This window comes from Puma concolor, chromosome D2 (genome assembly GCF_028749965.1).
Source record: "Puma concolor isolate L17-30 chromosome D2, mPumCon1.1.hap2, whole genome shotgun sequence".
NCBI lineage: Eukaryota > Metazoa > Chordata > Mammalia > Carnivora > Felidae > Puma > Puma concolor.
The window spans coordinates 34,774,021-34,788,738 of record NC_141677.1 but is presented as its reverse complement, the minus strand read 5'-3'; the positions used below and the strand labels follow the sequence as shown (position 1 = coordinate 34,788,738).

Genomic DNA, 14,718 nt, shown 5'->3' with positions numbered 1-14,718 from the left:
CGACTGGCCCCGCCCCAGCGGAGTGCGCCCAGCCGGGTCTGGCTTTTTGTAATCTTTAGTTCTCAAGCGCGGTTTCAGTGAGGAATGCAAAGGGTGACTTTTGGATGCTCTTTCCCCACAGATCCTCGGGAAAGTCTATTCTGTTCTGAGCGACAAAGAGCAGAGAGCACTGTACAACGAGCAGGGAACAGTGGACGAAGATTCTGATGTGCTCAACCAAGATCGGGACTGGGAGACGTATTGGAGATTACTTTTTAAAAAGGTAGAGGACTCTGGAGATTTCTCTGTGACTGTTCATTCATTCGACAAACGTTTATTGAATGCCTTTAAGGCATTGCATTTTGTGTTGTGTAGGAATGAGGAATTTGTTTCATCTCAAAATACAGATATATACACACATACAAGCAAGCATTCCTCAGGAGATACAAAGAATAAATCTATTTAAATGAGCCTTTACTTTACTGTTGATGTAGAGCGATTGTAGTGAAAAAGGTAGTTTAATATTTTACGAGATAGTGCTTCATTGTACATATCCACATGTAAGTCTCGAGTTTTCCCGGGAGACTTCATTTAAAATTTCCTGGTCTGTAATTTAGTAGTTGTGAAGGTTGGAGCAGGGAGAACTCTGGAAAAGCTTTGGCATAGAAAATGTGGTTCCTTGCAACAATTTCAACTCAAGCAACTGTTGTACTTGGGGGGAAATATTTCAACACCTAAATCTAGTTTTACTAGTATGCTTTTTATTTATTTAAAATAAAATTGTCAGTTAAAGCTAAAGCATATGTCTCTGTTCAGATATCTCTAGAAGACATTCAAGCTTTTGAAAAGACATACAAAGGTTCTGAAGAAGAGCTGGCAGATATTAAACAGGCCTATTTGGATTTCAAGGGTGACATGGATCAGATCATGGAGTCTGTGCTGTGTGTGCAGTACACAGAGGAACCCAGGATAAGGAACATTATTCAGCAAGCCATTGATGCTGGAGAGATCCCATCCTATAATGCCTTTGTCAAAGAATCCAAGCAAAAGATGAATGCAAGAAAAAGGAGGGTAAGATTTTGAATGCAATTTATTATTTATATCCTGATTGCTTCCGAAGAGAATATGAGAGTATTTACAATAACAAATATATAGAAGATTACTGAAATGCGAATCAGGGTTAACTTATTAAATAGTGGTTGTCTAATGAAATGAGCATGCCAGCTCATCAAGAGAAACTTTTTTCCCTAGTATGTTGTGGTCAACAGGATTTTACTATGTGTATGGTTTAACTAATATCTTTTTTTTTAAACTAATATCATCTTAACACAAATATTCTTTATTCCTCAAGAGATAAATTAATGGAGTCCAGATACATAGGTTAGATGGTGGTTCTCACTCGGTTAAGGGATGGGGAGAGGATGACAGAAACTTTTGGGGAGAGGGGGGGCACTGTGTCTTGTTAATACAGATTTTCTTTTGCCCTTGCCCAGACTGGTTCTTGAGTTAGGCCTAGAATATATATTTCTATACAAACGATTCAGTTTATTTTGATGCAACTGTATTCCCAAACACACTTTGAGAGAAACACTCTTGTGGTGAGCCCAGGATTGTGGCCTCTGTACCTTACTATACTGTGGCATTGGTAGAGGGAGGGTTGATGGCAGGGGAAAGTAATTTAGGAACAGCTGAGATTCTGGGAGGGAGTGGATTCAAGGTAGCAAACATCTGTGTGTCTGGTCTTCTGGGATAGTAACCATTGCCTCAACCTGGATTTCCTAATGGGAGCTCTGTGGAGAGTAGACAGTGTAAGATTTGGAGGTGGAAGTAGGTCTGCAACTTTGATACAAGATACATACCAGGGGTGAGCTCGTGTGTGTGTGTGTGTGTGTGTGTGTGTGTGTGTGTGTGTGTGTGTGTGTGTGTGTGTACATATTTGTTGAGCAAGGTGAAATGTGTATCAAGGTTATCATTTTGGGGGTGCCTGGCTTGCTCAGTCAGTAGAGCATGCTACTCTTAATCTCAGGGTCATGAGTTTAAGCCTCATGTTTGGCATGGAGCATACTTTAAAAAGTAATAGTATTAATCATTTGGGCTCATGGGCTATATCTGTTTAGGCTCAAGTTGACCGTTTAAGTTGGTAATAATTTTCTCTGGTGAAACTGAGCACAGCTGTATCCAGTAATAGGATATTAGCTTGAGAAACTTCCCTAGAATTGGGGGATGGGGGATGGTATAGTTTTGAGAGAGACTCCACCAAACCTGGGGAGTGGGTACACAGTATTAAAAGACAGAAATAGAATACAAGGACTGAAAGTAGAGCATGGAAACTCTTTTTATTGGAATAACAAAATCCTAATGTATCATCATTCCCAGTATTAATGGTGTTCATTGTTATTTAGAAAATTTACCGGGGTTTGGGACCTATTATAGTGTTAGTTGTTGCCCTGAAATAAAGAACAAACTCATTAACCTTTCTCAAGATATTCTTGTTGTATTTTGGAATCAGTGCCCTAGGAAAATTTGGCAGAAGAAGGTGGCTTTGAAATCAGGTAAAGAAAGGTTAAAACTGAGTTTGTTAGTATTTGTTCTGACTACTTGGGAATTTTAAGCCAGGGTTACTCTCAAGGCTGCCACAAGTCACATGTAAAAAGTGGGCTTCCAGAGGAGAGGAATCTGAGATGCCTGTATCTTGACAACGTTTTTGAGGGCATCCTTGGTTAAATGACCTTTCCTACTTCTAGTGTTTTGTTTTCATTCTCACCACCATGTGGCTTATGAATACCAAACTACTTGCTACCCCTAGCTAGTAGAAATGAGGGAAACTCAGAAATGCTTATTGGAATCAGGGGATCTACTGCATGCTGTCAGCTGTGTTGTCTTTTAATGAATGACATATTTATGTAATTGTGTTCTTGTAACCTGCATAATCCTCAAAATGAAAGGTTATTAATAGATCTGGTGTTGGGAAAGAGGGTATGTTTTTAGTATATGCTAAGTTTCCATGGAGTCTCATGTGAGTTTCTGTTTTAGGCTCAGGAAGAGGCTAAAGAAGCAGAAATGAGCAGGAAGGAGTTGGGCCTTGATGAAGGAGTAGATAATTTGAAAGCAGTCATTCAGGTAAACTTGACAGGTTGTCTTTAAAGGTTGTCACCACTTTCGTGTTCTGATTCCTTCTGCTAGTATTTTCATTATAGTGTATATATGATGTTGTGGGTATTTTGTTTTCTTTTAAGACATAATTTGCATACCATGCATACCATGTTTTCATTTTTTTAAAGTGCACAATGCAGTGGCTTTTAGTATATTCATCAAGTTTTATAACTGTCAGCACTAATTCCAGAACATTCTCATCACCTTAAAAGAAATCCCTTGCTCATTAGCAGTCATTCACCCATTCTCCCTTTCACCAGCCCTTGGCAACCACTGAGTACTTTTGTCTCTGGATAGCCTTGTGTTTTGAAAGCTTGTGTTTTAACTTCTTAAACAGAGCAGACAAAAGGATCGGCAAAAGGAAATGGACAATTTTCTGGCTCAGATGGAAGCAAAGTACTGCAAACCTTCTAAACGAGGAGGGAAAAAAACGCCTCTCAAGAAAGAAAAGAAATAATGGAATTTTCTCTTCAAAAGTCTTTAAGTGTTAATTGGTGCCCTTACAGGCAAGGTACAGTCAAGATTTGAAGACAAAAGTCAACCCCGCCCTTGAGAAAAATTGTCCTTCCAGCCTAGATTATTCAGATCAATTCTGTAAACCACGCAGAATCTCTCAACCTGATTTTAGGAACCCTAGAAATCCCCTGACATTCTTTGAGGTCCTGTATAAAGGAGTTTAGTGGTGATTTTTGAGGGAATGGGGGTGAGTGGTGTATTCCTGGCAGCACTTGCTTCTATGGGTCTTCTGTGCAAGAAACTCTTATCTGGAATGTGGGTCTGTCCCATATAGCCTTTAGCAGTTGTCATTTTGGCACACAAGAGTGTGCACACAGCTGCAGAGTATTCGAAGTGATGTGTGTGTTTATTAGAACAGTAACTCTACCTGGCTAGAAAGCCTTCAAAACACTTGCTGGACATCTGTCTTTCACATATTTGCGAGTTTACTTTCAGGCTTAATATTCTTGAATAGATCCCCTTTCCTTTTTGTTTTACTCAGCCAGCTTTTGTACTCTGCTTGAAGTGTAGGAGAAACATGTTCAGATTACCTCAGGCATCTTTGTAAGACTTAATACCTGATGAAATAAACAGGTTAAAAAGGACTATTAAGTTGTGGGGCCTTCTAAATGATCTTTGTGATCATTTAAAAATCTGTAATCTAGAGAAACTATGGAAGGTGCTTAGAGAAGAGAGAAGAAAAATAATCCTAGTCAGCTTATTTATAGTAGGTAGTCTGGTTTAAGTATCATAAACAGAAGTTGTCCTACCTGTAACTGTTGAGTGTTCTTAGGTCGTTTGTTTCCTCATCTATGAAAGGGTGAGGGAATTGGGCTAAGTGACTTCTTCAGAGGTGTCTTCTGACTCTACATTTGAAAGGCAGACCATCTTGATCCCGTGGTTTGTTACCATGCACTCATGGTATTGATTTGTGAGAAAAGTACAGGTTTTTACTTAATTTAGTCAGATCAGTATATAGTCATTGGAATATATGGAAATTTTTTTAGCAATTGTTAAACTTAATATCTCTGATTTGTAGACTTACGTATCCAATACCATATGCATAACACAGCCCTTCTGTTACTGAGCTTTATGTATGATAACTGAGGTAAGCACATGAAACGCTTTCAGTTTGTGATTACACACAGGTTAAAAAATACTCTTTAATTTGTGTTGAAAATATAATTTAAGGCAGGTTGTTCAAAGCATCTGTCTTCTTTATATGATAGCATAGTACACTTTGATATAATAAAAAAGATACCCCTATTTATGGTCACCTGAATTTATCCACTCTGAAGATTAACAAGATTTAAAACTTATAGGGTAATCAAAATTAAAGTTCATTGAAATTTAAATAAAATAAATTTAAGCCATAGTTAAAACCTGCATTATGCTGCATTTATGAATGTCCTCCAAAAAAAAGTCCATGGTGAAATCAGAAGAATGTTGAAGTTCTCTACTTCTGCTCTTAGGATATGTTTATACTAGACCAATTACCAGAGTTTCTGAAATTTTAAGGCATTGCTGGCTTACCAGCAGATTCTATAAATTTTCTTCAACGTTTTTTTTTTTAATTTATTTTTGGGACAGAGAGAGACAGAGCATGAACAGGGGAGGGGCAGAGAGAGAGGGAGACACAGAATCGGAAACAGGCTCCAGGCTCTGAGCCATCAGCCCAGAGCCCGACGCGGGGCTCGAACTCACGGACCGCGAGATCGTGACCTGGCTGAAGTCGGACGCTTAACCGACTGCGCCACCCAGGCGCCCCAATAAATTTTCAAGTTGACTTAGAACTTAAGAAGAAAATCTGATAAGGTGAATTTAATAGTTAAAAAAATATATATATATAACCGCTAAAGTCCTTTAAGAAAAGCATAATCTGATATCAAGCAGGCATTGTGAGGTTGAGCTGTCCTGTCTGAAAATATATATACATTATGACTTATTACATAAGTTACTTTAAACCAGTGTTCAACATTTATGTCTTTATTACTCACCCCTTCCATACCTCTGCCTAGAAGATTGGACATCTAAAGAGAAACCTTTAGGAATGACATCTGTTTGATGAGTAGCTCAGAGTTTTGACAGAACTGTCTCCTAAAAATGCCTTAAAAATGAGTACAACTCTCCAGAAATTCATACAAGTGGAAGTGTTCTGAAGCCAGTGATATAGCTTCATGTTATCAAACAATCATTTGCTGCTTTTTGTGTATGTATAGTCTTCATAGACTCTTATAGAATCCTATAATTGAACTGATCATCATTAACAGACAACATGAGCAGTGATTTGGGGATAATTATTCATTTGTTACATTTTTGGATACAGATTCTGTCCAGTGGAGTAGGTTAACTTAATGCTGAAAGAAGATGGTAACTGGAAAAACAGTACCCATGTAATCTTTGGCGGATATTCTTTTTTTTTTTCCTCAGTCAGTTACACCAGATTAACACTTCATGAAGATGTTTTAAGTTCTTTTGTATACAAGCTTCGCATCACAAGATGACTGGACACTGATTCATGAAATTCTCTCACGTGTTCCCTGCAGCCTGAAGCAGGTTCTTCTATTTGCCCTATGGTCCCTGCTTGGTTCTAGAGACTGGTCCACCTCTGTTTTGAGATTTTGTAGACCCATGTAACTGAGGACCTGTCAGACAAAGATGACATCATAAAGTAACATTAGTAGACATTTTAGATTTGGTAATCTCAAATTTATATCTAAGGGCTTTTTTTGCTCCAATTATCAGTTGGACTGAAATTTGGAGACTGGTACTAAGTAATAAAGTATATATTTACCAAGGCAGTAAGAACCACATTTACATTATTTTATCATGTAAAACCTACAAGTCTGTATTAAGATATGAAACCTAGTTCTAGAGAAGAACCCACCAAGTAAAACAGACTAATATGTCTGTTTCACTTATCTAAATGTTATAACTGGCCATCAACATGGCTAAATGCAGTAACTATAGCTCAGAGGCAGCACTGTGTCTCTTTGAGGACTACTAATCCAAGAAAAGAATCCACTGAAAGCATTCAGAGACTGCCAAAAAATGCAAATAGGAACTGAACAAGAGAATTTACTTGGATGACAGATAATTTGAGGCAGATTATTTTTTAATCTTATTAACAGGAAACATTTCAACTGCTTAATACTTCCATATTTCACCTACAACATAATGAGAATGACCCTGATGGTGGTGAGAAGACCATTATAGGAAGATAACTTTTAAGATATCCTTAAAATTTCTTCTTTCCTATGAAAATACAGTCTATAGAATATGACTTAGAAATAAAAGTTAATGGGATAGGCTAAGAGTCTGCATGTCTTGTCATTTTTAAATTTCTTTTCTTACCTTGGCCTAGCAGGTTAACTGACCATAGCAAGTTTATTCTACAGAAATATCGATCTACATAATAAAACCCATGCAGTGTTTGAATGTTATAAAAATGACTTATTTCACTTAAGTTTTTTAGATTGAAGAAAAGAAAGTACTGTCTATTTTGCCAGAGTGGTGAGAAGTTAATTTACATATGAGAAAACGAATCTGGAACTTGGCTCTGGGCAACAGAGGTCTCCTCGATCTTTATTATATGCCATTTCCAAAGGAATTTGAGATGATTTACAAATGTAGGAAAACAAAATATAATAAAATCTGGAGGAAGGGAAAATAAACATAGAAAACAGACAAAGGCAGGGTCTTAACATAGCCACATAGTAAAATAAGAGCAATGGTCCCACCTGTCACTGCAGATCCCCTACCAGGTCGGGCCTGATGAGGATACTCAGCAACACACGAATGATATTGTGTATCTGGCTGTAAAACAGAAAAGATGAGACACTTCTTACAATGGGACTTCCCCCAAAGGATGTATGTTAGTAGGTTTATAAAGGAATACCTTGAAATCAGACAGCAATGTAAATGGCATTGTCTGCCAGCTGAGGGACAAGTTGGTTGAATGCACTCTTGTATTTCAAGTAAAGAATCCCAAGCCGGGGACCTACAAAGCCATTTGTTAACTTGTAAGAATTTTTAAGTTCTTTTTTTAAAAATTTCTTAAGTTCTAAAATTTTATTAATATGCCTTTAAGATAATTTTAGCACTTATAAGTAATCCATATGGTTTAATATTTCTCAGTATTTATAATGGCTGTTAAGGGAATTTTATCTAATTTAGACTGCCTGCTGACTAAAGTTTAAAACAACAGAGCCTTTTCAGCAACATTAAAACACCCATGACTTTACCTCCATACTTGAAATGTGACTCTCAGTATGAAGTTCAAACATTTCAAAATCACCTCTGATAATTTAAAAATTTTAAGATATGATTAAAACACTGAAATGTAAATATAAAAAAAAAAAAACACCTATCAATGCCATCCTGCTGGTGCTTCTGGAATAAAAAACATCCCTCTCAGTTCCCTGTCAGAGCACTGGAATTAAGACATTTCAGGAACCTTTTTTTGGTGAAGCCCCATTTTCTTTTTTTTTTACTGGGGTCACCAAACTTCCTTTCTGGCGGGCCAGAAAGTAGATATTTTATGCTTTGTGGTACGTACTGCTAGAAACTGCTCAACTCTGCTGTTAGAGTGGGAAAGCAGTCATAGACAGTACATAAGTGAATGAGTACGGTAGCTCTCCTGTAATAACTTTATTTACAAAAGCAGACTAACTTTTGTGGTGAGCTAAATGGTCCATAAAAATAGTTTGTTCACCTGTAGGAGCAGAGTGCTAGTCTGGAAGTGCCAAGCCAGGGACTCAGTTATAATGCTCTCAGTTACATCGAGCAACTAGCTGATCTCCCTTTGCATGACAGCAAACTGGGAAAGACACAGCTAAGGTAAGAAATTCTTACTTTTATTGTTATAAACGTCAGAAAAAGAAGAAACTGAAAATTATATAAATGTTTTATAGAGAATCTAGCTGTAGAATATAATCATGGAACACTGCTTTAACGAGTGCCCTGAATCAAATTATGAGAGGACAGATTTAATAGAGGTTCTCAAACTTTTCTAGAGTTCACATTGAGTAAGAATCAGAAATGCTCACATTTCCCTTTAGGTCACGTTTTGGTGAATCTCCCCCTAAATAAAGTCTCCTAAGGTCTGTTGAGTTGAAGTGTCCCCTCCTGCAGCTGCTGCCAAAATTTATGTCCACCTGGAACCTGTGAATATGACTATTTGGAGATAGAATTTCTGCAGATGTCATCAAGATAAGGTGAGGTCATATTGGACTAGGGTCAGCCATAAATCCAATGATTGGTATCTTCATAAGACGGAAATCTGGACACAGACACAGGGAGGAAGGCTGTGTGAAGGTATAGGCAGAAACTGGAGTGATGGCAGCTGCAAGGCAAGGACGGCCAGGGACTGCTGCAGTCACCAGAAGCCAAGAAGAGGTGAGAAGATCCTCCATAGATCCTGTAGTGGGAGCATTGTTCTGCTGACACCTTGATTTTGGACTTCTAGGCTCTGGAACTGATAGAATAAATTTCTGTTGTTTTAAGCCACCCAGTCTATGGTAATTTGTTACGGTAGCCCTAGGAAACTAATACAACATCCCAGTAGTTTATTGTTCTCACCACTCTCAGTGGAGGATTGTATATTGCTTTAGGCTGATATAGTTCAAAGCTTATGAGTTGGAATAAGTGGGCTTCAAATAGCACCATCCTGAAAACTGGTATAAGATGTGAGGCCCCTGGCTCCTGGGCACTGAGTGTGGCCCCATTCACTTCCCGAGGCTCTTCAAGCCCTCTTGCCACAAAGATCAGGTGGGGCTGAGCTCCTGGCCTACAGTTGGGCAAGGTCAGTGCATGGCCTCCACTCCCAACTCAGTTTTTCTATTATTTGCTTAAAAGGCTAGTAAATGCACATTAAATGGTAATGTAAGCATCTCAAACATCAAAGAGTTGACTTCTATTTTTTTTAGGTGAGTTACCTCTCCATCAGTCCACATCATAATCTGATACCAGTTTTGGTGTAACTCTGTAAGGGCAGTGTTAGAGAATGAGTTATGCTGATCTGATATGCACTGGAGTTTAACATTTTTTTTTTGTTTATTCTCAGAAATATTTAATATTTAACAATTTAAATTGTTTAGAATTTGTGACTCATGTATAAGGCATTTTAACTTATTCTTTTTATGAGTTGAATAAGTGGCAGAGACCAGTTAGAATTTCAAAAAAATATACTACTAATGCTATTTTTATTATTAAGAACCTCAGCTTTTATTCTTGGAGTTGATTAAGCTACTACATGAAATCTTAAGTCTGCCAGACTAGTTTTTTTAATTTTCTTTCCCCAACTGTCAAGACCATAGAAGTATGTCACTTTACCAAAAATGACTGAGTAGTGTTGGGCCTGGAGAAAAAGTCAGGTAAAAGGAGCCTCTCCTGGGGCTGCTGATGGTTAGGCTCATCCACCACTGCACTTCGAGCTCGATTGGAGTCACCATGGGTTTTCTGCAGAGGAGACAAAAATTACAAGAAACAGTTAATTTGTAGTGAGAGCTGTACATGGCCTACATCACCCCAGGTAGGTATGATAACTGCAGGCCAAGCAGCTCCAATTCCATTGTCATAAATTAGGATTCAGTTTGTACTTTTGACAAAATGCAGTATAAATCAAGACCAGAACATGGATCTTGCACAATTGCTGGCCGTGAGGTCTCATAAGCACATGGAAAAGGCAACAGGAGAAAGACCTACCGTTTGCCTTTGTGACCCCACAGTGCTTAAGTGTTCCACTTCAGCTGTGCCAATAGGTGGCAGGAGATTGTTTCGACTCAGGGGCATTGGTGAGGGAGAGGAGAGTGAGTCCGCCGCTCCTGGACTGCAGATCCCACCAGCAAACACCAAGATAGGAAAGCATAAAGTTACAACAATACAAGAGAACTAATTAGAACGAAAGAAATGAAGGAGATGAGTTAATGTCATGCACAGATGCTTTAAGCTGTTTATGTTTTTACGTAAAGAAATCTCAGTGAAAGGATTTTGGAAAATCAGAGTTTGGTTTTTTTCATAGTATTTTCATAGTATTTTTCATAGTATTTTCTGATTTTTGTTGAAACTTTATCCTGGGCACACAGCATAAGTTGAGCTCTTAGTGAAATTTTCCCTGTCTGGTGTTAACACTGCATGGTGTTAACCTGTTATGGATTTGTAATTTCATATCTGATGGAATTCTCCACAGTTCTGGGCCTTTTGATTGTCCTTTTCACTAATAACAGTAGTCCTCCCTTATCCACACTTATCCTCAATAAATTTAATCTATAGCTGTATCAGTATCAACATCAACATAATAAAATAGTTCTCACCAGGTGAGAAGAACCCTGGTGTCATGAAAGATTTGTGGTCGGTATAGACATCTCTTACTGAATCTATGGGGACAAATTAAAACAAGAAATTGAAAAATCAAAGTCCACGAATGACATGTTGGGAGAGAAGCATAGTGACATATGCTTAATTTAGAAGCTGAATTCAAAACACAGTTATAGCCATATTACCTCATACCCTTGATCATAGTCTTAGAATCAAACATCCTAATATGTTTTATGAATCAACAACTAATGAGAGAATTTTATTTAAAAAATTGGCTTCTAAATATTTTTTGCATTATGAGGCTCAAAGTGAAGTAAGGGTAGGAAAAGGGAAGCGAATATGTTTAGTGTTATTTCCTAAGAAGTGCTAAGGTTTATTTTTCCTGGTATGTAGGCAAGTACTTATCTGAGGTTAAAATGTTATCATTGTCAGTAGAATAAGCAGATCCCAATGGTACAGAAAAATATTCAGAGGATCTATTATTTTGGGATGAATTTCACTGAACATATATCCACTAAGGAAGATGTTTAATAAGATACATATGTTTTATTCCTTAGATAAGTGTCACTGAAGTATTCTAGCCATTTCATTTGTAGAAATATAAATCTTAAGCTAGACTAACAGAGAGATCCAATAGCCGTATTATATTCAAATGTAACCACACCTTTTCTATATTGAATTTAAACAATCATGAGAATATGTAATGATTAATTTCTAAGCATTCATTCTGTTCATAAAATTCTTCATTAGTTTTATCACAGTTTCCAAAAATTCTGCTTTGAAACCTACACTCGGGATCCTCTGAGGATTTCTTCCACAGGCCTTGGCGTTCCAGCGCATGAATGGCTTGTGCTGATGGGATGAAGCGTACGTGGTGGGGGATTGCGTCTCCTGGCGGACTGCACTGTGTATGACAGAGCTGATGTGCTAAGCTCCAGGGCTCGATTTGGCCAATTTCGGGTTGAAAGGATGGTACTGGATCCAGGTCTCATAAGTAGCTTGTCATCAAGATCTCTAGTGGCCAAATCAGAAACCCACAATGAAATCAGAATTGCTATGTGTAGAGAAACAGGACTCAAAAGCTTAGAGTGTAAAATACATTCAAGGGAGAAAAAGGCAAAGTAATCTAGTTTATACAAACTACATAATCTAGTTCAGGCATGAGAATGTGTTCTGTTTTTTTTTTTTTTTTTTTTAAGTTTATTTATTTTGAGAGCGAGCAAGCAGGGGAGGAGTAGACAGAGGGGAGGAAAGGGAGAATCCCAAGCTGGCTCCACATTGTCAGTGCAGAGCCTGATGTGGGGCTCGAACTCACGAACCGTGAGATCATGACCTGAGCCAAAACCAAGAGTCGGATGCTTAACCGACTGAGCCACCCAGGCACTCTGAGAATGTGTTCTTAAAAGGACATCATTTTAGTCATACAAGTAATTTAATAGAATGGAGATTTGGGAAAGCAAATCCATTATTCACCTGCCAAGACCATGACTTCTTCAGTTACAGTGAAGGCCAACCTGAGGAGTACCTACACTAGAGTGCTTCCCGAAAGTTTACCTCAGGGAATGAGATCCCCACCATATTTGAGGCATTCTTTGTGCCAAAGGACAGACTTAGTTGAAAGGCAAATATTGCTGCTTGGAAGCAACGTGGCACCGGTGTGGCTCCCACTCAAATATTAAAATGCTGAGCTCGTGGGGCGCCTAGGTGGCTCAGGCCGTTAAATGTCCTACTTTGGCTCAGGTCATAATCTCTCAGTTCGTGGTTCGAGTCCTGCATTGGGCTCTGTGCTGACAGCTCAGAGCCTGGAGCTTGCTTTGGATTCTGTGTCTCCCTCTCTCTTCCTCTCCCGCTTCTGCTCTCTCAAAATAAATTTAAAAATTAAAAAAAAAAAAAAATGCCACGCTTGTTGGAGCCTGCGAGGGTAGGGGTTTGGGTTCCTTGGAAAGCTGGAAGCAGGCAAAAGGTCCAGAGCCGCCTGCTGCCCAGGGCACTAGGACTACAGAAGATCTCTATTTGCTTAAGCAACTGAAATAACACTTTTCTGTAAGTACTCTGATAAGTAAAATATGCCGAAACAGTTCAGTAGCTTAAACTTTGCCCTACAGATTTGGGGGTTTTTATTTTGTTTTTTTTAAATATAGAAGAGACATTTGTGCTATAAGACACCTAGGAGAGCATTTGGACAAGGAAATGGAGGGAAAGTGAAAGAATTAAGCTCTGCCACATGCTCTTTTGGCTTTCAACAAGTTTCTCAAACTTTCAGGCCCTTTGATGTCTTGTTGTGCAAACTATACCTCAGTGTTTGGAGGACTGTGAAGGGGAAATACTCATCAAGGAATGGACTAAACCTTGAGCATTACTCACAAGAGATCTTGCTGGTCTTCCTGCCTCTGTAACCATTCACTTATTAGCCTTTCCACACCCAAACTCCTTTCCATTACAGAAGCTTTAGGCCTTAAGTGCTCTATGCTTATCTTTATTTTGTCTTCTGGACTACTCATTTATAATTTTGGATTCAGTATCACCTCTAGCCAAGTGACTTCTAGATCACCTTCCAAAGGTGACCTCTTCGATGTTGCCAGTGAGATGGCCTGGCATTATAAACTCAACACACCCCAAACCAAATTCATCTTTATCCCACAACGTTTCCCTTGAAACAAGTTTCCCTTCTCAGAGTTGACTTTGGTTCTTCTATTTTTATAGAATCTGATTTCTTTTACAGTAGCTCCTAAAATATTCCATTCCTTTCTTATCTTTTGCTACAACTTGAGTACAGACTTTTAGCAGCTCATGCTTGAACACACACACACACACACACACACACACACACACACACATACATGCACACATATATATATAGACACACACATATATAATTATCTTATTTTTTTTAGCTTTTTTTTTTTTTAACGTTTATTTATTTTTGAGACAGAGACAGAGCATGAACGGGGGAGGGGCATAGAGAGAGGGAGACACAGAACCCGAAGCAGGCTCCAGGCTCTGAGCCATCAGCCCAGAGCCCGACGCGGGGCTCGAACTCACAGACAGTGAGATTGTGACCTGAGCTGAAGTCGGACGCTTAACCGACTGAGCCACCCAGGTGCCCCTTTTTTTTAGTTTTTTAATGTTTTTTATTATTTTTGAGAGTGATAGAGTGCAAGTAGGAGAGGGGCAGAGAGAGAGGGAGACACAGAATCTGAAGCAGGCTCCAGGCTCTGAGCCGTCAGCACAGAGCCCAATGTGGGGCTCGAATCCACAAGACGTGAGATCATGACCTGAGCCAAAGTTGGACACTTAACCGACTGAACCACCCAGACGCCCCCCCTCCCCTTTTTTTTTAAGTAATCTCTCCACCCCAGCATGGGGCTGGAACTCACAATCCCAAGATAAGGAGTTGCATGCTCTTCTCACTGAGCTACTCAGGTGCCCTTTGAATCCCTATGTTAATTAGACTCTTTACCTTCAGTTCCTCCTGCTTCAATCTGTGTTCTGCTATGAAATCTATCTTTCAGATTCCTGATTTAAATATATGTGCTCCCAACTGAATCATACATTGCTGGCAGAAGTGTCAAATGGCGTAATTAGCTTTGGCAAACTGTATGGCAGTTTCTTATAAAATTAAACATATACTTGTCCTATGACACTGTCTACATACCCAAGAAAAATGAGGCCATAGGTCTACAAAAAAAAGACCTGTGCAAGAATATTTATAGTGCCTTTAAGCATAACAGCCCCGATCTGGAAACACCCCAGGTATTCACTAACAGGAGAAAG

General features: G+C 38.8%; 2 protein-coding genes across 10 annotated transcripts in view; one reads left to right on the top strand and one right to left on the bottom strand.

Moving 5' to 3' along the window:
- DNAJC9 (DnaJ heat shock protein family (Hsp40) member C9) overlaps nt 1-14,718 on the top strand; it is a 100,660-nt gene that overhangs the window by 2,527 nt on the left and 83,415 nt on the right. The window contains exons 3-6 of one of the 2 annotated variants that reach the window (XM_025918416.2): nt 122-262; nt 796-1,050; nt 3,013-3,099; nt 3,470-4,893. In XM_025918416.2, coding sequence (XP_025774201.1) covers nt 122-262; nt 796-1,050; nt 3,013-3,099; nt 3,470-3,589 — 603 coding nt within the window. In that variant the 3' untranslated portion in view covers nt 3,590-4,893. Of the gene's footprint in view, nt 1-121; nt 263-795; nt 1,051-3,012; nt 3,100-3,469; nt 4,894-14,718 lie in introns of those variants that run through there. The other variant, XM_086679979.1, reaches the window with a different exon arrangement.
- The window catches only part of FAM149B1 (family with sequence similarity 149 member B1), a 96,696-nt gene continuing 87,559 nt past the window's right edge, over nt 5,582-14,718 (bottom strand). For 5 of the 8 annotated variants that reach the window (XM_086679969.1, XM_086679970.1, XM_086679975.1 and 2 more), the window contains 5 exons: nt 11,734-11,958; nt 10,941-11,003; nt 10,333-10,456; nt 9,961-10,086; nt 5,582-7,443 (listed from right to left, as the gene is read on the bottom strand). In XM_086679969.1, coding sequence (XP_086536095.1) covers nt 7,249-7,443; nt 9,961-10,086; nt 10,333-10,456; nt 10,941-11,003; nt 11,734-11,958 — 733 coding nt within the window. In that variant the 3' untranslated portion in view covers nt 5,582-7,248. The remainder of the gene's footprint in view (nt 7,444-9,960; nt 10,087-10,332; nt 10,457-10,940; nt 11,004-11,733; nt 11,959-14,718) is intronic. The other 3 variants (XM_086679971.1, XM_025918044.2, XM_086679972.1) reach the window with 3 other exon arrangements.